This window comes from Gymnoscopelus braueri (assembly GCF_963280865.1).
Source record: "Gymnoscopelus braueri genome assembly, chromosome: 8".
NCBI classification, from domain to species: Eukaryota; Metazoa; Chordata; class Actinopteri; order Myctophiformes; family Myctophidae; genus Gymnoscopelus; species Gymnoscopelus braueri.
Genome location: NC_137609.1, coordinates 36590917 through 36615310, shown reverse-complemented (window position 1 = coordinate 36615310; position 24394 = coordinate 36590917). Strand labels below are relative to the sequence as shown.

The following is a 24394-nucleotide window of genomic DNA, read 5'->3' as shown; positions in this document are numbered from 1 at the left end:
TGTGATCCCGCCGTGAATAATTGAACACTAGCGGCTAGCAAGGTGGGTTCCGCTACACGGCAGGTATACTCTCAAAGCCCAAACGACAGCATCTCATTCAGGTCTCCAGCCAGCGACCGACGGGCCATTCCACTGTGCTCCTTCCTCATACATAGTAGCTTCCAGGTCGTGCGCCTTCAACCGGAGCTTCCAGACTATCCGTCAATACAGCCATACTTTCTTCGGCGCACCATTTTGCACAGCTCCTGCTTATTGGCACCAATTGTGTAAAAAATATTTTGGACTGAGTTTTGCGTTCCTTCAACCTCGCCACCTCCGTCAGGCACCATGGATGACTGCCAGAGAAAAGTGAATCAGCGCCACGAGGGCACCAAGCCTAGAAAGGTCAGTTATCTCAATGTAGGCCTTGTCTACTTAAACTCTAGTTCATCCTATTCTGGGGCAAACATCCATCAAAAGTAGCAGATCTACAAGCTCACAATTTGTCGTATTACTGGTAACCATGGTTACCAGTAGATACAGTGAAAACAAGTTCTTCCTATTTCCCCTTATGATTTCATCTCATCAATGCTAAGGTAAATTAATTGAATAAACATACAGCATAAAATAAATCCATAACATGGCATGCCCTTGAAAAAGCTTTATTACTAGGCTAACTGTTGCACATAGTGTGTTATGTTGAGTGCTTTACCAAACCCAATTTGTATTGGGCTAATATGCAGTAATATGCAGTAATATGATGGAGGTAGAAGATAAAAGAAATAGCATCATTTGCAGAAGTACCCAATGTTAATGCAAATAGGCTATAAAAAAAACGTTGCGCTGCGTTTTGAGCTTGCAGATCTGCTGCTTTTGTGTGACCCTGTAGTATGATCAAGCAGGGCATTAATTTACGAAAAAACACGAAAAGTTAGAATATGGAGATAAGAGGTTTCTGCCCGACAGCAACGAGATGCACTTTTTGGGAGTGCAAATAATGTTACGCAGTGGCGTAACGGAGGGGCAGCAAGTGATGCGGTGCGGGGGGGCCACCAGCAGGGGGGGGGGGGGCCCGCCTGCGCTAATACAAATATTTTTACAGCAAAAAAAAAGAAAAAAGTTGATTTATATTGGTCAAATAGAACCGAATTAGACCCGAATTAGACCGAATTACACCCAAATTAGACCCGAAATTTTTCGGGGTTGTGCACAAACATGCACGCGCGCATGTGCGTGCATGTGCGTGGGCCTCACGTGAAACTCCCGCGGGGAGGCCCCGCGATTCTGCGTTACGCCACTGATGTTACGTAATGGAAGAATGAACATTGCACACTGAAAAGTCAGCTCAACTCTTTCACCTCCTCCCCAAGGTGAGGTTCAAGCTGGCGGCGTCCTACAGCGGCCGGGTCCTGAAGCACGTGTACGAGGACGGCCAAGAGCTGGACAGCCCAGAGGAGAAGTACCCCCACAGCTTCATGCACCGCAAGATCCCCCCCAGCCACCTGGAGATGGAGCAGCTCCGCGGCTTCGAGGGCATGCCAGACGACCAGCAAGGTCTGTCACTTGAACTGCTCAATCTGGGAACCTATTAGATCAGTGGTTTTCAACCCTTTTCATATCAAGGTCCATTATTTATTTGGCACTTGAGCCACGGATTCACCGTTTGATGAGATTTAGCCTCTCAGACTCAAGACTTAGAATATTTTGTTATCGTTGGATAAGATTTTGTCCACAATTCCATGCTGTATTGATGTGGTGACATAGGAGAGAACAGGCAAACGTTGATTAAAGTAATTATTATTATTATTATTCTTCTACATTCTCTAATTTTGTTGACTTCTTGTAAACTAAACTAAGATGTTAATAATTTTACTCTTGAGAGTGTAAAATGAAACCAAATACTCTCAAGATTTAAAGATCTATAAGGGTCCACTTGGTTAACAACTCCATCATTTAGATGGCGACCACCTGGAACCCCCTCAAGGACCACTGGTGGTCCCCGGACCACTGGTTGAGAGCACTGCATTAGGTAAAGGTTTTTGCCCCCTGGTGCACCACCGCAATTTTAGTCAGAGACAGGAACTTGGTTTGGCTCCTCCCCTTTCATAGTCCATTTCCTCCCTATTACTTCTGTGTCTAGTCCTACTAACAACAACACTACATGTTTAGTGGTGAGTCTTGAGAGATTACTTCCTGCTTTACGTGACAAGACAAAAAACACTTATTGCAGTGATTCTCAACCTGTGGGCCGGTTGTCATTGTATATTGTATTGTATATTTTCTCTAAAACATTGAAAAAAATGTTTTCATTGTGATACATTACTGATGAATAAGATCTTAAAGTATACCACGTTAGTTCCGTCGATCCAAGCTGGAACACAATGGATTGATTGGTCATTTAAAATAAACATGCTCTGAAAATGCACGCGGCCCACACATCTGACCACTTAACGGCTGCTATGTTAAGTGGTCAGATGGGTGGGCCACGAACATTTTCAAGATTTTCAAGTGGGTCCTGATCCAGAAACGGTTGCGAACCACTGATTTATTGCAATGATATTGCATTCACTGTGGTGGTGTGGCTCTGCCCATGTGATACTACAGAATAATCGGCGCAAGCATGACACTCTGAGATTGATCGGAAATTCGTCTTTGTGTGTTTATGTGGTTAAAAGAAAAAACACTCGGGGCACAGTTAAGTTATACTCGTGGCCTGAACTGATTATGAGGAGCTTAGGGTTCCTCACTGCCTCAGGACAGTTCTGAGTTCTGCTCTTAATACTTTATAACCTTTTTTTCCTGAAGGAAGGGGGTCAGAAAGTGGATTGGCTGGATGAGAGGGGTCCACTGATTATTGTTAGACCCATTAATATAATGCAGGTGTTATATCCTGTATTCAAATTGCATTGTGGGTCAATTTTGGGTCGACAGACATCACAAACGTAACATGTCCATTATGTAGATTGTTCTGGCCCATGGACAGTTTTCCCCAACTCGTCACTATACGACCTGAGAGTGACAATGTGCCGTAATAGGCAAACATAAGCAAACACTTTCGTGCGTTGAGGGAACCAAGGGAGGGAACCAAGTGTAGACCCCCTGGGGACCTCGGTCAACAAAGTATAGTAGGATTCAAGTGGTTAACAAGAGATCAGCCATTCTTTCTCTGGTCTGCCATGTCAGCGTCCATTTCCCTGGAGAGACCCAACATGCTCCAGGGCTCCTCGCTGGTGCTTCTTTAAAGGCCTCTCAAAGTAGGTCAGTGGCCATTAAGGCAATGCACCTCTATAACTGTGGCTGCCTCCCCATACCTCCGGCCTTTCAACGCTCTCCCCAGAGGCCTGTGCTGTGAAGTCCCTCTCAATGGGGCTGACGGCGGCATTGTGGCTGTGGGATGCCTCTGTCTGTCCTCACGCTTCAAAGCCAGTTTGAGTTGCACTTCTTTTGTTATTTTTTGCCTCCCGCTGTGATGGCGCAGGTGTGCAGACATTTTGTTTGGACTGTCATATGCAAGGGGTAATCAATGGGGAGCGGGTCATTATTGAGAAATAAACCTTGACAGGATGATTAGGCCCCCGACGCAAAGCGGAGGGGTCTCTATCACCCGTGTCAAGTGGTCAGATGGGCTTCCAGATTTTCAAGTGGGCCCTGATACAGAAAAGGCTGAGAACCGTTGGCTTCAACTCAACTCAAACTTTATTTATAAAGCACATTTACAATGACCAGTGGTGAACAAAGTCAGATTAAAAACAAGCATACAGAAAACAGAAAAAAACTAGAAAAGACATGAATGGCTTTTTGAAGTGACACACCTATTTATAGGATTTTATTTCGTCATGCGTCCCTCTAGCCAATCAAAAGCATTGGTGTCAACATATTGTCACGTGTCACGTGGAGCTTGACCAATGTTAGCTTGGCTAGGGGGGAGGGGGACACACAGCGGGACGAAGCGAAAACATACTCTCCGCCTCCGGCGGAGACAATAATAACACAATTTAACAACAAAAATAACAAAAGGAAAAAAAGACAGCATTACATAACTAGAAAGTACTGTTCCTGAAGAAACAGTGTGGGATCGCTAAGAATGTTGAGCTGGTATTGAGTATTGATAGTGTTATAGTAGGGTCATAATACAATGACATCAGTATTATGACGTCACTAGAATGACATTACCATTCACTAGAATGGCATTATGCATTATGACGTCACTAAATGGCACTTCTCTATTGAAATGACCCAAAAAACGGGGGGAATAATAATAACTAGAATGGCATTACCATTCACTAGAATGGCATTATGCATTATGATGTCACTAAATGGCATTTCTCCATTGAAATGACCCAAAAAACGGGGGTAATAATAATAATAATAATAATAATAACTAGAAAATGTGCTCCTCGGAGCACAAGTCTCCGCCGGCAGACCCGTGCTATTTTAATCAAATGAAATCACTTACCCTATCTTTAACCATAGTTCTCTAGGAATGTTCTAATTCTTACTTAAAATAGAACATGTTACTATATCATAGCAATTATATTATCATAACAATAACTAATGAGATACAGTAGGGTAAAAGATATATCTTTTAGTTAAACAAAAAGTTATTTGTTAAAAGGTGAATGTTAAAGTAATTTATGTACCCCTGAGATGAGGAACAATGTCAGAGACATTGATGTTGGTTGTCAACATGACTCTGGCCCCAACTGCTACAGACACGACCTCCCGTAAGCCACCTTTATGCGATGGGTTGCTATTTTTTTTTATTAAGCTTTTGCAGATACAGGCTTTATGAAAAAAACATTCAAAGAACCTATCACTGATCTGCAGCTACTCAGTCAGGGGTATATATATAAACTGAATGTTTGATGATTTAATGTCCTTGAGCTTCATGGGATTACAGTCACATACTACTGAGGAGGTGTTTGTTCAGCCTCTTCTTAAAGGCATGAATACTACTTGATGTAATGTCTCCAACAACCGCAGGGGGAAGGCTGTTCCATGTTGTGTGTCCTGTCTTACAATCTTTTTGTGAATCAATTGCGGTGATGTTGGATATTTCTGTTGGCAACTTTATTAGCTTTTCGCCATTGTGTGAATCTGTGGCTGCATTTGTTCTGAAGACATGCAATGCGTCACTTGGGTATGAGGGATCTGTTTTAGAGACGATTCTGGTGTGTAGCAGTGCAATGTCTTCTGCACAGCATGTGTTTGTACAAACTCTCATAAGCAGTTCTGCAAAGGGTTGGTCATCTTTCTGGCGCATCGTTTCTGTTAGTTCAAATAGTTGGAAGTTTTCTTTCCACAATGAACCATGTAGTCTGACATAGGCATCAGAAGGGGTATCGAATACTTGTTTTGCCATGACTGGTGGTAGTTGGTACAGGTCACCGACTGCGAGGATACTGACATTGCCAAAACGGGACTCTGAGCTGTGTATGCCTGTGATGTCTTGAAGGCGTTTGTGAATGTGATGTAGAAGATCTGCACCCACCATGGAAACTTCGTCAATGATTAGCAGTTTTAGCTTCCCCAGCCGTGAGCGCAATGTATTTAATGCGTCCTGTTGTTAAAGTTCCATTGTGTGATCTCAGCCTCTCCTGTCTAAGCTATTTATATATTTATATTACATATTGTGATGTCACGTGAAACTGACCAATGTTAGGTGTTCTCAGAGGGACACACACACGCACGGACGGGTGATTTGTACTGGAAGGTACTGTTCCAATCAAGACTGATTGATCCTGTCTTACCTCACTTCAAAAAATATAATGGCTTTTTGAAGTGACACACCTATTTATAGGATTTTATTTCGTCATGCGTCCCTCTAGCCAATCAAAAGCATTGGTGTCAACATATTGTCACGTGTCACGTGGAGCTTGACCAATGTTAGCTTGGCTAGGGGCCAAGCTAACACACGGCGGGACGAAGCGAAAACATACTCTCCGCCTCCGGCGGAGACAATAATAAATAGTGAAGATAACATTAGTGTGATCGCTAAAGCGATCCCACAAAAATAGTGAAGATAACATTAGTGTGATCGCTAAAGCGATCCCACAATTAAGCCCAAGACATAAGCCAAAACGTAATGGACAGGGTTATACGATCAGACAGGGTTAAAAGCCATGGAGAAGAAATTAGTTTTAAGTGAAGATTTGAAGACCGCTAAGGAGCGAGAAGACTTAATATGTAGGGGAAAACTGTTCCAGAGGCTGGGACCGGCCACTGCAAAGGCGCGGTCACCTCTGGACTTAGTTGTGAGCTCAATCAGGAGCAACTGGTCAGCCAACCTCAGGGCCCTGGCTGGGGTGTATGGCTCTATAAGATCAGATAGATAATGGGAGTCCAGACCATTTTGGGCTTTAAAAACAAATAATGAAATCTTAAAATCTATATATTTTTTTCTTCTAAATTTAACGGGTAGCCCGTGGAGTGAGGCGAGGACCGGGGTGATATGATCACGCTTCCTCTTGCCAGTAAGGAGGCGAGCGGCAGCGTTCTGTACGAGCTGCATGCGTCTAAGGGCCGACTGGTCAATGCCTACATACAGTGAATTACAGTAATCGAGCCTTGATGAGATAAACGCATGGATTACCCTCTCTAGGTCAGGTGGGGAGAGATAGCCCTTATTCCTGGCCAGCAACCTAAGTTGAAAAAAGCTGGTTCTTTACAGAGGAGTGGATGTTAGCGCTGAGGGGGCCCAAGGTGGTAAGAGAAGGGACTGACTTTTGGCCAAAAATGATTACCTCAGTCTTACTTTCATTCAAAGTGAGAAAGTTGCTGTCCATCCAATTTTAAGCAGTGGCTGAAATGTGTCAGTGAGCAGACTATCAGCTTTTAAAGGCAGATAAAGCTGTACATCATCAGCATAGCAGTGAAATCATAAATTGTGTTTCTTAATAATGGTCCGTAGGGGCAGCATATACAGTACCTGGGGTACCCCGCAGGAGAGGGGGGCAATGTGTGAGGAGTATTCACCAAGCCTGACTGCGAAACTGGTCTAGTCTGTTCAGGGGATCTTAGTATAATCTGAGCTTCAATTGGAATTGACTTCTGAAAAGTCTATTTTACTGATTTTCGTTTTCTTTACTACAGTAAAGTGTATGCTGGAACTGCAGTAGAAAATCAAACACCTGCCGGGCATATTGCCTTTACAAACATTTCTGATACAGCTTTGTCTTAAATTAGATTTGAGATGAACTCACCATTTCTCAGTTTTTGTTTTGAATTCCTATGTGCGAATAACAAACCAGAACAAAACAACACTTCTCCATTCCTCTGCCCACCCACGCTCAGCATGAATTCAAACATGCCTTTGGACCTACACCCCCACTCTCTTTCGCTCTCTCTCTCCATCTCTCTCTCTGAGTTAGCGCTGGTGACAAGCTCATGTGGAGCAAGAGATGAGGGAGCAGAGAGAGAGAGAGAGAGAGAGAGAGAGAGAGAGAGAGAGAGAGAGAGAGAGAGAGAGAGAGAGAGAGAGAGAGAGAGAGAGAGAGAGAGAGAGAGAGAGAGAGAGAGAGAGAGAGAGAGAGAGAGAGAGATGGGATAAACATTTTATTTTCCTCTGGTGGTTTACTGTAAGGGTTGGGATACATTCATAACAGTAACTGCAAGAAGACGACCCCATAAAGCTGCATAAGACCTATATGCATCTCACCTGTCAGTGCTACAGTATGTTGGCTGCCTCTAGTAACATCTTCCCTGATGAGAGAATCCGGTTTCGGTCTTCTGTGGCAGTGGTTCTCAAAGTGGGGTCCTGGGACCCTTCAGATTTCCTTGAGAGTGTTCCAAATGGACCCGGTACAGGTCCATTTGGTTCCATTTGTACACCCTCAGAGTTCTGGGGGTCCTTGAAATTTAAACGTTTGAGAACCACTGTTCTATTTGTGGTATCTTCTTCCAGCCAAATGAGAAGGACAAAAGCTTTGAAAGATGTTATGTAATTTTTCGGTCCACTGGCCTCTGATTTGGCCTCATTTGCACAGCTTGCAAGGGCCAAGGATGCTGTCTGGGGCCTCCTTGGTTTAACTCCAGCAGGTCTCTGATAAGCACTCGAAAGAGCAGCCTGTCTTTTCTTTGAGGATGGACCCCAGACACCGGAGGGTAATTCAAACCAATCCAAAAAGTTGTTGAGACATCTGAACTCTGCAGCTTGTACTTGTATGAGATTCAAGTAAGAGGCAGAATGTGGCAAGTGGGTTTGCTCTCATTATTTTGAACTGAACCGCTTTGACTTTTCACTTTCGCCCTGCCAGTCTTTCTATAAAATGATTGATTTTGAACTGGAGGAGACATCGCTGTCAGTTGCGTCACATATTCAATAAAACTGCATCCTCCCTTTCCTTCTGTAGTTTCTTTCTTTTTTTAAGATGTCTAGCAAGCTTTCTTTTTTCTTTTCTTTAGATAGGATAGTGCAGGGACAAGAAACAGAGGGCAGCGACTTTATGAGGACAGTGTAATTATGTGGTTAATCTACAAGCACACAATGCGCCACATTGCAACGCATTGTGAGCATGTAGATCTGCTATTTTCGCTGAATGTTTGTCATCATATCATGTCAGTATCATGCCAGTATAACAGTCCTGTTTTTTCTTTTTACATTTGGGGCCTGGCTCTGTAGACATTAGGTGCATGGATTAATGTAAATTAATCAACAATATACCTAGACCTGACTAGAGATCTGAGCCTATTATAATATCAATTACCAATACTACAGCAGCTGACTAACTCGTCCACATAAACATCCAAAATCCTTAATCATCTCCGAAATCGTACTTACTGTAAGTGGGATGAGGAGTCAGCAGGGGACACATCAGTGTCTACAGGAGGAGGTAATTTATACAAGGTATTTATACATAGATGTAATAATTAATAACACTCCCTTCACATTTTTAATTGAATTAAAGACTTGACAGAATAAGGTAATATTAATGATGTGTCAACACTTTCCAGTATGCTTACAGGGGGTGAATGAACGAGCTTGGCAAGTTTCATGGCAATCTGCGATTTTGAGATATCTTGTGTACAAGGCTTAGCAGATATTTTGGCCTAATGGTGGTGATAGAGGAAAGGTCACCAACGTAGGATTGATCCTCTGGTGAACTTGAAGGTGCAGAGCAAATGGATGTACCGACATCATCATCCTTAGAACCGGGTCACTATTGAGGTTAAAATACCTGTACAACTACTAAAATACAACTGCTTATGAAAGAAAATATTTATAACTTATAATAATAAGTTTTAATAATACATGCCAAAGGACCAAGGATGAATTACTATTCATAATGTCATACAAGAAAAATAAACTCTTATACAGTACTTGAAATAACTCCATGACCCTCTACTGTATTTTGAAAGCAAAGAATCACATTTAAACTGATGGACATGCTGAGGACAGCTTACCTTTTTGAGATTTTATGATGGAATAGTGTAATAACTAATGACCAAAGGCCACAAGGGAGGGAGGGGGTGTGTGTGTGTGTGTGTGTGTGTGTGTGTGTGTGTGTGTGTGTGTGTGTGTGTGTGTGTGTGTGTGTGTGTGTGTGTGTGTGTGTGTGTGTGTGTGTGTGTGTGTGTGTGTGTGTGTGTGTGTGTGTGTGTGTGTTCACACTCTACTTACATGAACTCATACCTATAGCCTTTGCAGGGTTGGTGTCTTGCAGGGTTGCTTTAACCATGAACATAACATAGGAAATGTGAATCTGATGTATTATTTAGTCATATGCTACATGTAAATGAGTACCCTTCTTTCAACTGCTCCTACTTTTTAAATTATTTAACTTTCATTCAGTAATGGAAGTCAATGGGGCTCGGGTTGAAATTTGGAGTCATGCGTCATAGATGTGTCATAGACGACTCAGGGGTCGACATTAAGGCTTGTCCCACTTGTCCTGACAAGTAATACATCTTACAGGACAAGTCCATTAAAATAAAAAAAATCTGTTTTTTTTTGTTCGTGTGTGATGCTCATGTGAAGCATAACACTTAGTTACACACCGTTGGATGGAGATATAGCACTCTCTAGGCTACACACCGTTGGATGGAGAAACATAGCACTCTCGGTTATGCACTGTTGTATCATGGAGAAGTCCACTCATTGTTGTAGTTGTCCCATAAAGCATTGTGCTTATGCTTAGCTGTACATTTCTCAAGATGAAATTCAAAAGTATTTATTTTAAACTGGTGTGGTTTTATCTGTGGCTACATGCAGTTAGCGTAAGCAACCTAGCTTTTTAGCCACAACAACGTATCATGCAGTGTTGCCAGGTCTGCTTATTATAAGCCGCGTTGGGCTTGTTTTTCTGTAAAGTTGCTTGTAAATAATGGTAGTTGTGGGTTGCGGTTGTGAGCTTCTAGATCGGTTATTTTCAAATAGCCAACCTATATAGGTTTGAAGTGCTCATGTGGTCTATAGTCGCTTCTTTTGGGCTTGTTTTCACAGACCTGGTTGCTTATTCCTCTCGCAAAATCACTGATCACATGGTTTTGAAGAGGAGCAGATCTACAAGCTCTCAACATGCTGCAAAGTGTTGTGGGCTGCTTGTAGATCGGCTATTTTGATCAAAATGAAAAATATAACTTAACTTTAGTGTCCAGACAAGTGAATGGGAAATGTACTTGTCAGAAGGACAAGTGCCTCAAAAAGTTAATGTCAAGCCCTGTGACTGACATCACAGGCTGGCCTCATGAAGTCTGAGATCCACATTGAGCCATGCTGTTCTTGGGATTCACATAATTAGGATTTTTCTCAGTAAAAAGTGTTCAAACTGATGGCCGCATATTCACATGTGTCTACAAGGATGAAATACATTTGATTCAATTAAGAACTACAAGAATACACGCTCCACCATGACAGAATAAGCAAATAGAAAATCCATCTTTATGCCTAGGACGTCGCAGTGTGCAAACACACACCAAAGTAATTATAGATTATAGATAGACATAACTACTTCATGTATTATCCCCATGCACCACTTCTACTGTGTTGGATTGTACAGTAGCTTACATGTATGTAATATACTGTATATCGTCGCTCTCGGGTGGAAACTGAAAAATGTCCAAAACTGATCATTTTCAGTATTCAAATAAATAAATAGCAAAAGTACCAGATCTACAAGCTACTTTTGATGCTTTGGTGTGACGCTGTAGTATGACCAAGTAGGGCATTAATATATGAAAAAACACAAAAAGTTAGAAAATGGCAGGTTTCTGCCCGACAGCAACGATATCTGTATTTCTAAACGTAGGGTCAACATTTGTGGGCGATAATGTATTTGCCTTGTGTGTGTGTGTGCATTTTCCTATGTTCGCATTGTGTGTACAGTATGCTTTGGGATATTTTGAGATCATGGATCGTGTACTCAGTAAAACTACACAGTAAAATCCTCAGTGTTCATTTCACTAGGGTACAAACGTTAACCAAAACAATGTCCATTTGGGACAGCCAAGTTGGGCATTCATTTATGTGTGTGTGTGTGTGTGTGTGTGTGTGTGTGTGTGTGTGCGCGCGCGCGCATAATTTACGTAAAAACATAAAACGTTGAAATATGGGGATACAAGGTTATATAAAGAGTTATAAGTGAATGTTCTACCATGATGTGCTCAATGTGTGATGTTCTTTTCCCAGACATGTATCCAACAACAGGACTGATCGCCCAGCGGATCAACGTGTACAGAGGGGTGGGGAGCTACAGAGCTGCTGCTGCAGCCCAGGGTGAACCAGTCGAACCAGAAGCCAAGGTAACTGTAATGGCTTGTGTGTGTGTGTGTGTGACCCAAGTGCACAGCAAAGAGGAGACGTAGTTTTAGGTGAAGCCTGTGGGCGTATTTTAGTTTTGGTGAAAAGGTAGTGGGGTGAGTGGAGGTGGTGTGTGTTGGTGGCTCCGTGGGTGGCATAACTCAGCTGGGGATCCGGAAGACTGGAGAGGAGAGGCAGGGTTAGTGACAATTCACAAGAGAGAGGACAATGCACAGCAACTGTGTGAAGCTTAACTGGCTAACTCTATAACACTGGGAATTGTAAGTTTGGCTAGCTCTAGTTTACCAACCGTGAACTGGTTAAGATCTGGCAAGGAGTGAAGTGCAGACTGGGGTTTTGTAGAGCAGCAGTTGATTGTGGAATGGAAGACAGGTGCGGAGATTGGTGAGGGAGAGCAGGGGAGCAGGAGTTGAGCCAAGGAGTACCGGTAGTCAGTGAGGGGGGAAGGGCCGTGAATGTGAAGGTGAGGAAGAGTGAGCCGTAACGTCAATACTGGGGCTACAATAAGCTAATGCTTAAATTAAAACTTGTATTTTAAATTATATAAAATAGAGGCCACTACGGAGCCATTTGCCATGTGTTAGCTTCTGGAACAGTCCGTGGTTCAGATGGCTAGGATATTTGATAATCCAACGAGCTTTGTTGACTCACTGGCCACTTGTTAATAGCTTATATTATAACTGGACTGCAAAAAAGGGAATTCTCACCAAGTTAAGGTTCATTTTTACAGCCCATTTAATAACAAAACTGATGTGCTCTAACTTAAGCAAAATGTAAAATAATCTCATCATATCAGCCATAAAAACAACCATATAAATGCAAAATTACATACGGTACAAAGTGCATATAAAATGTACGTCATATTTAATGTATGAAGAAGTTAATTCTCCACCCACCCCACTCCCACTGACATCCAATTACAGAAGGGGGGAAAGAGTTTCATAATGTCTGATGATAATGTAATGCACACATACAGTATATCTCATGTTGCTGCTGCATGTGGCACAGTGCCACTGCTGTCGTCACCCATTACAGCATTACAGTGACGACAGCATACAGTGGCACTGTGCCATTATTACACAACCCAGGGGTTAGGTAACATCACAGGCTCACGCGACCTAGAATCCCCACATGGATAATAGATGAACAGTCTTGTCAGTACAGCCCGTGCAGAGGGACAGAGAGAGAGAGAGAAAACGAGAGATGCACCTCAATAGGTTGTATGCAGTATAATATATGGTGCCTTGTAAAGTATCCACACCCCTTGGCCAATTCTAACTAATAGTGAATCATAAATTATACATTGAAATTGATTTCATTATGTAGAATAAGGCTGCACGATATACCATTTCAGCATTGACATCGCAATGTACACGTGTGCAACAGTGACATTGCAAAGGATGCAATTTAGCAGAGGCAAATTGGGCTAGTCTGTCACATTATACTAAACACATATCTATTGATAGAAAATTAAACTTATCAAGGTTCACCTTTTTCATGACTACAGCGCAGGCCATCTGATAATTAGCAGAATGATAATAACCTCATGGTAACTGGTCTTGCATGAACATTATGCGATCACAGAGGTGTCATGTTGAGTCAGTATTGAAAAACTGCCTTATTTCACCCTCTATTTCACTCTAAACATTGCTACATTATTTGGCAAATAGAGCTATTGTAGTTTACATTATGCAGATCTGATAATATCTATGAAATTATGTACGAGTAGAAAAAGGTTTTTCCAATATCGTGCAGCCCTAATGTACACTGAACACTGAACTCACAGATATTCTGGCTTGAAAACAACCTTAGCTACATGGGATGCGTTCATGGGCAGCACAAAGTAAGCGTAGTTTTATCTACAGTGTAGTCCCGCTGCTGTGGCTCTGATCCTTGTACCATTATTTACTTTGAACACAGACAATAGGAATGTAAGCTCCTATTCATCTGTCACTCTCATTCTCTGTCACCTTCGCTAAATAGCTGACACCAACCAAGTATCGACAAGGGCTGAGTTTAAGTGGGACAGCCATTAAACAGGAAGGACGACAGCAGTTAAATTATTCACCCGAAAAAAGGAAACCTTTTTTTATTGCGCTACGGTGGCGGCAACTTCATTAGTGCAGCAAATTGATAGAGGTCAGCTGTAAATGTGTTGGAGTGAAGCCTGGAGTTTACTGTGTTGTTACTATACTGTAAAATGCTTCGTGACTTATTCAAAGTACCACTTGTCACTTCATGTTTGCATAAATACTGCAGCACTTGCTTTGCAACAAAAACGAATTTCACCCACTGTTTTACATAAAATGTGACTTGACAATAAAGTTTCTGATTGTGATTCTTACGGGGACTTTCGGGTAAAACAAGTTCTGAATTATGTTCTGTATTCAGCTGTTCGGAGACATGGTGCGTAGCGTAGAGATACCTGCGATTTGGTAAACAGCAGTGGTTTTCAAACTTTTTGTACCTTGGGCAAGTCAAAATCTCAAGGCACACTTGTATTCATAGTGAAAGCAGGCAATCTACAAACTCACAACATGTCACAATGTGACACTTTGTGAGCATGTATAGGTCTGCTATTTTCTATAAATAAATGTAATTTTTCTGATTTCACACAAAGTACTGATATAGTAAATGAAAAGATATATATATATTGAAATAATAATGTGTGGTTGTCACAAAATACCACGGCACACCTGGACTTGTGTCACACCAGTGTGCCTCAGCACACCGTTATGCATATACAGGCTTGATTCTGTATATTGTTCAAAATAGAAAGGTAGGCGCTGCAGGGTAAAGGCATTAAATACTTTTGGAGGGCACTACGCAGGGCTGTTCTGGGTTAACTGTATACACTAATTAGGAGGACATGGGGCGCCAGAACAATTTGCGAATTATAATTTACTGTTATTGTTGTTTATGATTAATTAAATTGCAAATTAAGTCACTTAGCTGAGGTTAACAGACCCCTAACTAGTATTGTCTGCAAAGATAAATACGCTCGAACGTTCTCTCTGTCGCGTGTAGCCTACAGTATGCGTCCTCTCTGTATGTATCTCTCTCTCTGTATCTCTTTCTCTGTTTCAGTCAGTCTCTCTCGCACGCACGCACGCACGCACGCACGCACGCACGCACGCACGCACGCACGCACGCACGCACGCACGCACGCACGCACGCACGCACGCACGCACGCACGCACGCACCTCAGTCAGCAGGCACGTGCACAGATAGACTCTAGGGGGTGCTAGAGCACCTGCCCTTTGCCCTCTGGACCAGAAGTGCCCTTTTTTTAGTTTACACATTTGCATCAGACAGCATATGGCTATTGAAACAAATACATATTAGTGCTGCACGATTAATCGAAAAAAGATTGTGATCTCGATTCAGACACCTATGCGATCTCGATTTTAAATTATGACGATTTTTTTTTCAATTACACATCCACCGCCAGAGGTTAATCTCATAATGTACTCACCAGTGCCAAGGTGTTTTTGTTGTTTTTTTGTTTTTTTCATGTCGCCATAGATCTTGTTAAAATCCTTAAGATTGAGCCGTGAACGGTCTGTTTACATCCGCGAGATCTCCCTGTATCTCCCAGTGAAGACCGCATGTCAAACGGACTTCCATGACTGTAGTTAGAGCGGATTACGTTAAACAGTGAAATGCGAGGAGAAAAAACTACAGGAAGAGAATTGAGTTTCAGTTTCGTCTGTAGAATGGGAGCGGGCGTGATCGTCGAAACCGGATCCCAAATAATTCTATTTCCTGTCATCAAACCGGAAACGGAAGTGGATAAAAAAAATTCCGAAAGTGCACCCGGACCGCGCATGCGCGAAAAGACCGCAGCCCGTAGGACTACGGGCTCGGCGCTTAACCGTTGGATTTAACGGCCCGTAGAACTACGGGCCCGGCGGTAAAGGTGTTAAAACCAAAACATTTTTTTTTGCTTAATATTTTTATATTTACAAGAGAATTGTGTGAGAATCGTGTGAGAATCGTGATCTCAATTCTTATGGAGGAAAATCGTGATTCACATTTGAGCAAGAATCGTGCAGCACTAATACATATGCAATTACGACGTACAAGATGTGCCTGTAATACATATCACACTACTAGGGCAGCCGGCGGTTCCGTGCGCTGCACAAGTTGCCCTTTTTTTTTACTTGAGCACCTGCCCCTCAAAATGTCTGTGCACGCCACTGTCAGTCAGGACTGCAGACTCAATTCCCATCTTCCGCCGCAGTATGAAAACTCACCTCAGCTCCAAGCACTTCTTATTTTGTTGTACTGTATCACTACTTGTTGCCTATTTTGATAGATGCTAGTTATGCCAAGCAGCTGCATGTTGGTTACTTCTTTAGCCCCTTTCGGAACCCTGTATACCTTTTTTGTATTTGGGATGACGGTATCCAGGGTTCCTTAAAAGTCAAAGCCTTCTCTCATTCACCCGCTGGTACCACTCTCTGGTCTCGGACAAATATAATGTCTTTATATCTCAAAGATACTCTGAACTGCATTAGGATCCCGCGGAATCCCGTGTGTTGAATGGCGCTAATCGACGTTGCCATTAAACATGTTTAATCCATATTTTAACGTTTTATTTTGCTATCTCTCGCGCTCCATGTCCCGCCTCCCCCGTCTTGTGATTGGCTGGGCAAAGTGCATCTAGCCAATCACAAGAGGGTGGAGTGCGGGGGAGACTTTGGAGTAAGGGTTTTGAAAAGTGCATACATATTGCAATAGTAGTAGTTTGCATTGTTTGACTGAATTGAGCGTAATAACAAAACGTATCTGGTGTGTTCCCTTTGTGTTTCAGTCTTCAGTGCTGGACTTCGGTAAGATCATCATCTACACCAGCAACCTGCGCATCGTCCGAGCGCCGCACAGGAGGCCAGAGGCGACCAGACACCACTCGGTGGCGGTGACCCCCGAGGCAGCGGAGGTCTGCCTTCCCCAGGCCAGGGAGAGGGGGAGCAGGAGGAAGGCGAAGGCCCTCAGCACCCAAGACTATGGGGTCGTAGTGGAGAAAGAGACCAGCGACATGCAGGACAAGGTACACAGAGCCTGACCGGAACACCTCATCGCCTGCAGCCTCTGTCTTGCAAATCCTGATTGTCAATAAATAAATTAACACTAGGCGCTCGGGTAGCGCAGTGGTAGAGTACCTGACCACCACCTGGGGGTTCGATTCCACCGCGGTGCATCCAACTTTGTCGAGTGTCTATCTATACGAACACAAATGTGTGTGTGGGGAGGAATCAATTGGCATAACGACTAAATTGGGGAGTAAAAAGCAACATTTTTCTTCCCCTCCTCTCTCTTTCTTTCTCTCTCTCACCTCTCTCTTTCTTCCTGGCTATCTCATTCTCTTGTTTTCTCCCATTCGCTTCCCCTTTCCCCTCAATCCATCCTCTCTCTGTCACCTGTGTGTGTTATGCTCAGCGTTAGGCTTATTACTTTAAACAATACATTAATTATTGCTACTGCTTCTGTCAGTAATGAATTACTTTACTTTTAATGTACCTGAACATTTCTAATCAGTATAATTATTATTCATTAGACTACCTTTGCAAGTAAGTGCAGTGAACTATTTTTGTCTTGTTGAGATGGAGAAAAATAAGAAAATTTCCTGTTTACTAAAAGTGTGCATGATTTTGAATTCAGGACTCATTTTAATGATTTATATCACCTACTTTGCAACTTTTCAGTTTACTCACAGCTCCTACAATAATAGCTTTTGTTTGACGTTAGTTGTTTGACAACCTATAGCTGAGTCTTCAGTCAGAATCAGTGGGTCCAACTATTTAAAGCCTGAGATATACTTAGTTGTGTGTGGGTGTCGCTCACCAAAAATAGCCGATATACAAGCTCACTAGCTTGTTTTCGGTGGGCAACACCCACACAGTATAAATCAGGCTAAAGTCGTTCATTCTTAACACAAGTAACAGATTACTTTGTTTAGTAAAGGTAATCATTATTTAAAGATTGAGTGCCACAGGCCGATTTCTTCCTAAACAATAATTATTGGATATTTTTGTTATATCCTGTATTATTATCATTATTATTATTATTATTTTCTAAAAATAACAACAACAAAACTGTGCATTTATGTGTTACAAAGCTGTATTTCTTTGGGGACACACACACATATAACAGCTCATTAAAATACTGGCTTTGATCCCGCGAACAGTCTCTCCGACGCATTTCTCTCCCTACCTACAGTAATGGAAATAGAGATCTTTTTTAAACACTATCTCCTATTAGTATGAACTGCTTCACAACAACCATGCTGATGTAACTAAGACATTAGCTGCATAAATAAGAAGAACCTCTTTTACATGACGTTCCATTCACTCTTCACTATAGGCTACAGTAATGCTGTGTTTGTTGTTGTTCAGGTGCATTCACATTGGGTGCATAACGATTATTACTTTGAGCGATGTGATTCGATGTTAACATTAATGTGATGGGAGGCACATAACTTGATACTTCAGATTTCCAGCCCGTTGGCAAACTGCCCGTTTGCCAAAGAAGCTTGCAGCTTAAAGGAGTACAGTTCACCCAAAACATTACTTATTTTCTATCAATTACACACCCATTTTTTTGGGGTTTTGTCGCATTCCTGAGCCAATCATTTGATGACCGGCGGAGTCTCCTATTGACCGATGATGACCCGTCATACATTTTTTATTATTATTGACTTAGGAATGCAACAAAAACAAAAGAAATCCATGAATTCAAGGCATAATGGGATGGGTAATTGATAGAAACCAAAATAGGCAATCTACTACTGTAGCTCACGACGGTTCGCGTTTGTATGTGATGCTACATTTACTAATTTGGCTGGGGGACCCTTGGAAGCCCCCCCCCAAACGAACCACTGGTCTAGAGGGTTTAAGTGGTTAAATCAGACTGTACTACTCATTGAATAATATTCTTACAGTAACATGCTAGTTCGTAAGGCATTAAACCTACAGTATATCTATCCCACTCGGCAGAGACCTCAATGTAGACAGAGACCACCCAGCTGCATGGACCCTGTCTCTCTTTCATATTCCCCTGCCTTCTCCTATCTCCTCATTTGCACTTGTCTTTCATCCTTTCAACGCACGCAGCCCCCCCTTCCCCCCACACACCCACATACTCACACATGCACACTTCTATCAGCCAGCTTGTTTATGCTACAGTGTTATCTGAACTCTGAACAGATGCCAATGAGTCCGTGGGTTCGGCTGCCCTTTTACACCCATGCCAGGATATCCTACTATACTAATCTATTGGACTCGCACGGCTCTATACTGCTATACTGTTCAACATTGGTTCTCAAAGTGGGGTCCTTGGGGGGGTACCAGGGGGTCTCCAGCAAAACTAGTTAATATGGCGTCACAATCATTTTAACCACTTTAACCTATTTTAAACTTTAGCTTAGCTATAGCTTGTAGATCTGCTATTTTTGAAAAATCCCTGGCACAAAATATTTCTGAGATGGGGGGTCCGCAGCCAAATACACATCGTTTTGGGGGTCCTTGACAGGAAAAAGTTTTAGAACCACTGCTGTACAAGGTTCAATTTGTAAAAATGATTCTTAACAACTTAATTGTATATACTTGTTTATGCTTGTTTGTCTTTTATCGCCCAAACCCTGGTGCATTTTTCATCTTTCCTTTCCAACCCATACTATCTGTTCATTATATTCACATGCAGCGTTTGTGCTCTGGTTACATTTTGTGCTACATTCTTCTCTCTTTATAACCTCCCAATCTGGATGTCCAGCATCTGTGTGGAGTCATGAAAACAGATGCTAGAGGATAGATGCTAGTGGATGGATGCGCTATCGCGAGCACCAGGGAACATCTACATACGAGATGGAGTTAATTACTTCCTTCTGGCGCACGACTCCCTCGCTGACTCGCTTTCGTTACACACGTCTCACATATCGTCGCTGTCGGGCAGAAACCTCTTATCTCCACGCTTCGTAAATCAATGCCCTACTTCGTCATACTACATGTGCGACACAAAAGTCGCACATCTGCATCAAAAATAGCAGATCTATAAGCTTACAACATGATAAGACCTGTTGTGAGCTTGTAGATCGGCTATTTTTGCTACTAGAGGTTCAGGCCTAGAGGTTCGGCCCTCACACCTACGGCGCACTGCCAATCCAACAGATATGCCCATATATGGAGATCTCTGTATTTGTCAGTCCTTGTCCCTTTTATGCCCATATATGGAGATCCCTGATGTCATCAGTATATGCCCATATGTGGGCATGCTGATATATGGAGATGTCTTTATCTGCCAGTCCTCGTCCCTTTTATGCCCATATATGGAAATCCCTGATGTGATCAACATATTGGGGGCATATATGGGCATCCCCCCCAATATGCCCATGAAGCTGAGTGATTTGTTTGCGCCTGATGCACACGTTTAGGTTAGACAACACACACTCCATATTCGGGCGTAGCTGCATTGTGAACTCCTACCTTATGCCAATTTGAATATAGGATTTAAAAAAAAACTGAAAGTGGTTCAGTCTGTCTGTGGGTTTTATAAATATTGAATCAATGAAAAGTATTAACAAGAGCTTGTGACTAAAATGTTAACTATATTCGATCCATTGAAACGCAGGTTCTTCTTCTTTTGTTTTGCTCTCTTTCATCCCTCTGTCTTTGTCCCACGTCTCTCATGTGTTTCTCTCCCCATTCCAACTCCCCGTCTCCCGTGCCCCTTTATTCCTCCTCCTCCTCCCTCTCATGCATTGTGTTTCTTGTGCCCCGCAGGAGGTGGGCTGCTGCCAGTTTTGTGGGGGCTCAGGCTACTATGCCCCCTGCTCCCTGTGCCATGGCAGCAAGCTGTCCATGCTGGCCAACCGCTTCAACGAGTCCATCAGTTGCCTGCGTTGCCGGGCCTGCTACCCGCACGGCCTGGAGAAGTGCCAGGCCTGCTCCGGCAAATAGTGCTGCATGGGCGGACCCTGTGCCCGGCAAACGATGGGAAGAGAACGAGAGAGAGAGAGGGAGAGAGAGGGAGAGGGAGAGAGAGAGAGAGAGAGAGAGAGAGAGAGAATTTGTGATACTTGCATAAGTTGCATTGCATGAGTCACATGGTGGAAACTCTGCATCTGATTTTCTGTCGGTTCGGCAGAATTGTCTTGTTTCGCAGTAAAAAAGAAAAGTGCCTGTTTGTGGGCACATTTCAGTGCTCCACAAGGGGAGCTTAAAGCCACCGCCGTTGAAAAGGGAACTGTGGCGGTGTGGCTGGCAGGAAATCAACCAACTACAAGCATTGCAGTGGCAGTGAGCATGGCTTACGATCGCACAAAAACGTAATCACCATCTTGTCGTCATGTATTATTTTTCCAGATAACCCAGGGAGTGCACAGAGGTGGTGGCGGCGGCGGCAGGGGGGCAGATAACAGAGTTATCATTTTAATTAAAATGATACAAACCTTTAGCATTTTATTTAGAGGGGCCGCCCAGCTGCTCTATTCTATGCTCTATTTGAAACCTTTCAATGTCGGGTACAGCAGTAATTGATGCTTTTATTATGTCCTCAAAGCCTAATAACATGGAATCAAAGGAAGCTTAATCATGTTTGCAAATGGAGAATGGAGAGAGAGGGAGAAAGAAAGAATTAATTTTACAGGAGAGAGAGAGAGAGAGAGAGGGAGAGGGAGAGGGGGAGGGAGAGAGAGAGAGAACGAACATATGTTAATGAATTGATAAGGAGTCGGAGAAGGAAAGATTCATAACTCAAAAGAGTGAGCAACAGACAGCTGTTCAACTCAGGAGATAAAACAACATGTTAGTATCCTGACTGATTCACAGGTGATCACTGTTGTCAGGTCTACAGTACCATAGCCTTACACACAGATTTGTAGAAAATTAATAAACAGACATTATGCTCAACTTTCAGTGTGTCTTCTTTCATTTGATGATTGGTAAATGAGACTTTCAGTCATGTTGTAGATATACTGTATGTCAGTGGATCTCAAATGTTTTCATGTCAATGACCCCCAAATCAGAAATCAGAAAATATTTTGTGCCAGGGACTCCTTGGTTAACACATTGTGTGCCAAAAACGGTCCGGACCGTTTTTGAGAATCCAAACGAGGAGTGCCGAAAACGGTCCGGACCGTTTTTGACCCAATTTTATTTTTATACGTGGGGCCCACGTGGGGGGCTCTAACGAAACTTTGGTATCATCCAAGGAGTTTCTGAGAAGGAGAGGCTGGATGTGGATCCATGTCAAAAATCCTTCCGGTCGGCCTTTCCAATGTTATCTCCTTGACTAAAAGCTTAATATCTCCATTTCTTTTTAACGTGGTGGAAGCGAGCCGTTTTCGATCGGCGATCACTCTGCAATGGAGGATCGCGTTAGAAATATTATTGTTCCAGGCGTTAGTCGGGACCCTCCGCCGTCTCGCACGCACGCTTTGTTTACATGCACTTCCGCGTCGGGGCTTCTACAGCACGAAACGTATCAACGTAAGTGGATGGAAGAATAGCCGGCGCTGAACGTATAATTTTTTAATAAACCTCTGGCACCCAATGTTTCAAAAATATTGTATTGTTCATATTCTTGTGTGCTTGTAGATTAGCTATTTTCATTATTTTTTTTTGCTGACATATCTAGGTTTAAAGTGGTGGTCAGATGGGTGGGCCGCAAAGCTTTTGAAATTCAAGCCCTGATCCCGAAAAGGTTTAGAACCACTGCTGTAAGATGTTGCATTGAATAAGAATAATGTGCCTGCAGCTTTTGTGGTCAGGGTGGTGCTAGTGATCTGAGGGCTCACATTTCAAACTCACCACTTGGCAAAAATGAATGTGAAGAACCTGAAAGGCTCAGTCAATTCAATTAACTGCATTTTCTGTCCTCTGACACATTAGCACTCGTAGAATAATTTAGTCGTTTAGCAGATGCTCTTGTCCCGAGTGACTGACAAAGTGCATCAATAGCATTTGTCATGCATGAGATAAGATTAAGAATAAGATCGCGAAAACATGCGGCCCGAAATGAGATTTCTCACATGGGTGGCTGGCCTCTCCCTTAGAGATAGGGTGAGAAGTACAGCCATCCGTGAGGGACTTTACCGCAAGAGTAGAGCCACTGATTATTCACTTGAAAAGGTGTCAACTAAAGGTGGTTCGGGCATTCAGTACAGATGCCTCCTGAGAGTCTCCCTGGGGAGGTCCCATGCACGTCCCACTGGGAGGAGACCAGATAGGGGGGGGGGTCATATTTCCACTCTGCATGGCCTGGGAACGCCTTGGGACCCCCCAGAAGGAGGTGGCAAATGTTGCCCAGGAGAGGGAAGTCTGGAGCTCTCTGCTGGAACTGTTGCCCCCGCGACTGACTCCGTATAAGCGGTTGAAGATGGATAGATGTATGGAGATGTTTTACAACAAGATTCAAAATAGATTTTGAACGATAAAAGATTTAAAGTTGTACAATGCAGAATCACAAATAACGATTTGTAGCAACCTCTGCTGGTCACTACCGTCACTGCATACAATTTCCGTAGTCCTCGATTACCCAGAATTCCATTCGTTTTCACCGGAAGCCGGAAGTGTTTCAAAAAGCGATCTTTTAATTGTTTTATACTATCTACGGATCGTTTCTCTTAGCCAGTGGAGCATTAGTTACCATGAGCTGTGCTTTCTTTTTCTGTTCTTTTTCGATCTTCCATTCCTACATTCTCTTAAAATCAGCGTGAGGTTCCTTTTTGTTATTAGCGCGGTAGTTCCTGGCCAAACAGGAAACCGTTGACGTCGGCCAGGACGTCGGCCAGGACGTCATGACGTTGGCCAGGAACGTCATTTTCCCGGGAAAGTCCCCCCCGTCCACGTTCAATAGAAAATATATAAATAAAAGGCTTCCGGGGGTGAAATTCATGGAGTGGGTGTTGTGAAACTTTTGCCACTCACAAAAGATATACAATTTAACTTTAGTTTTGTTGAAAACGTTACCTAGTATGCCTTTAAGTAACAAACAACACCTAGTTACCATCTTGTTTCTTTCCTCACAGTATTGATTTTCAACGGTATGTCAGGTACTCAATTTAAATGTTCTCAATGTAAGCACATCTGTCATATAGGGAGTGTGACATGTAATGTATAATTTATACGGCGATGATTAACTTTCTTTCGTTACGATTTCGATTCTTTAGGAAACAATTCTAACTCATCATAAAATCTCAAATTTCACCACGATTCAATGTGATTTAATTAAATGTGATACGATTCCTCCATTTCATTATGTAAATAATTAAGTACAGAAAGAGTCAATACAGAATTTGAAAAACAACAATTACCACAACAAATTTGACAGGAGGAACTCATTTAAAATAGTAGGGTTGCAATGCACTTATCAATCAATCAATCAATCAATGAACCAGATCATGACTTTATAAGACATCCTAAATTAAATGCAAACACTTGTAATACAGTGTTTTTTGCCACCAAAGATTATCAATCATAATGTACATCGGCAGTTATAATTGTTTACCCACACCCTCTAAAGGATTAGTGGACTCAAAGCCACGGCAGAACAATGCCAATTACTAGCCTCTGTCACTGGACTTTCCATTATTTTGTCCTATTATTGTAGAAAGCTTCACACATTGTTACATTTCCAACTATATGGCTTACAAGGCCG

The 24394-nt window shown here is 42.6% G+C and overlaps 1 protein-coding gene across 1 annotated transcript; it reads left to right on the top strand.

The window, feature by feature from the left end:
* Positions 1 to 327: 327 nt before the first annotated feature.
* On the top strand, positions 328 to 20694 carry grxcr2 (glutaredoxin and cysteine rich domain containing 2; the record flags this gene model as incomplete). Its single annotated transcript, XM_080436095.1, has 5 exons — positions 328 to 384; positions 1350 to 1533; positions 11606 to 11718; positions 16554 to 16790; positions 20518 to 20694. 5 exons carry the CDS (start codon positions 328 to 330, stop codon positions 20692 to 20694), a joined length of 768 nt encoding a protein of 255 aa, XP_080292221.1.
* Positions 20695 to 24394: the final 3700 nt, after the last annotated feature.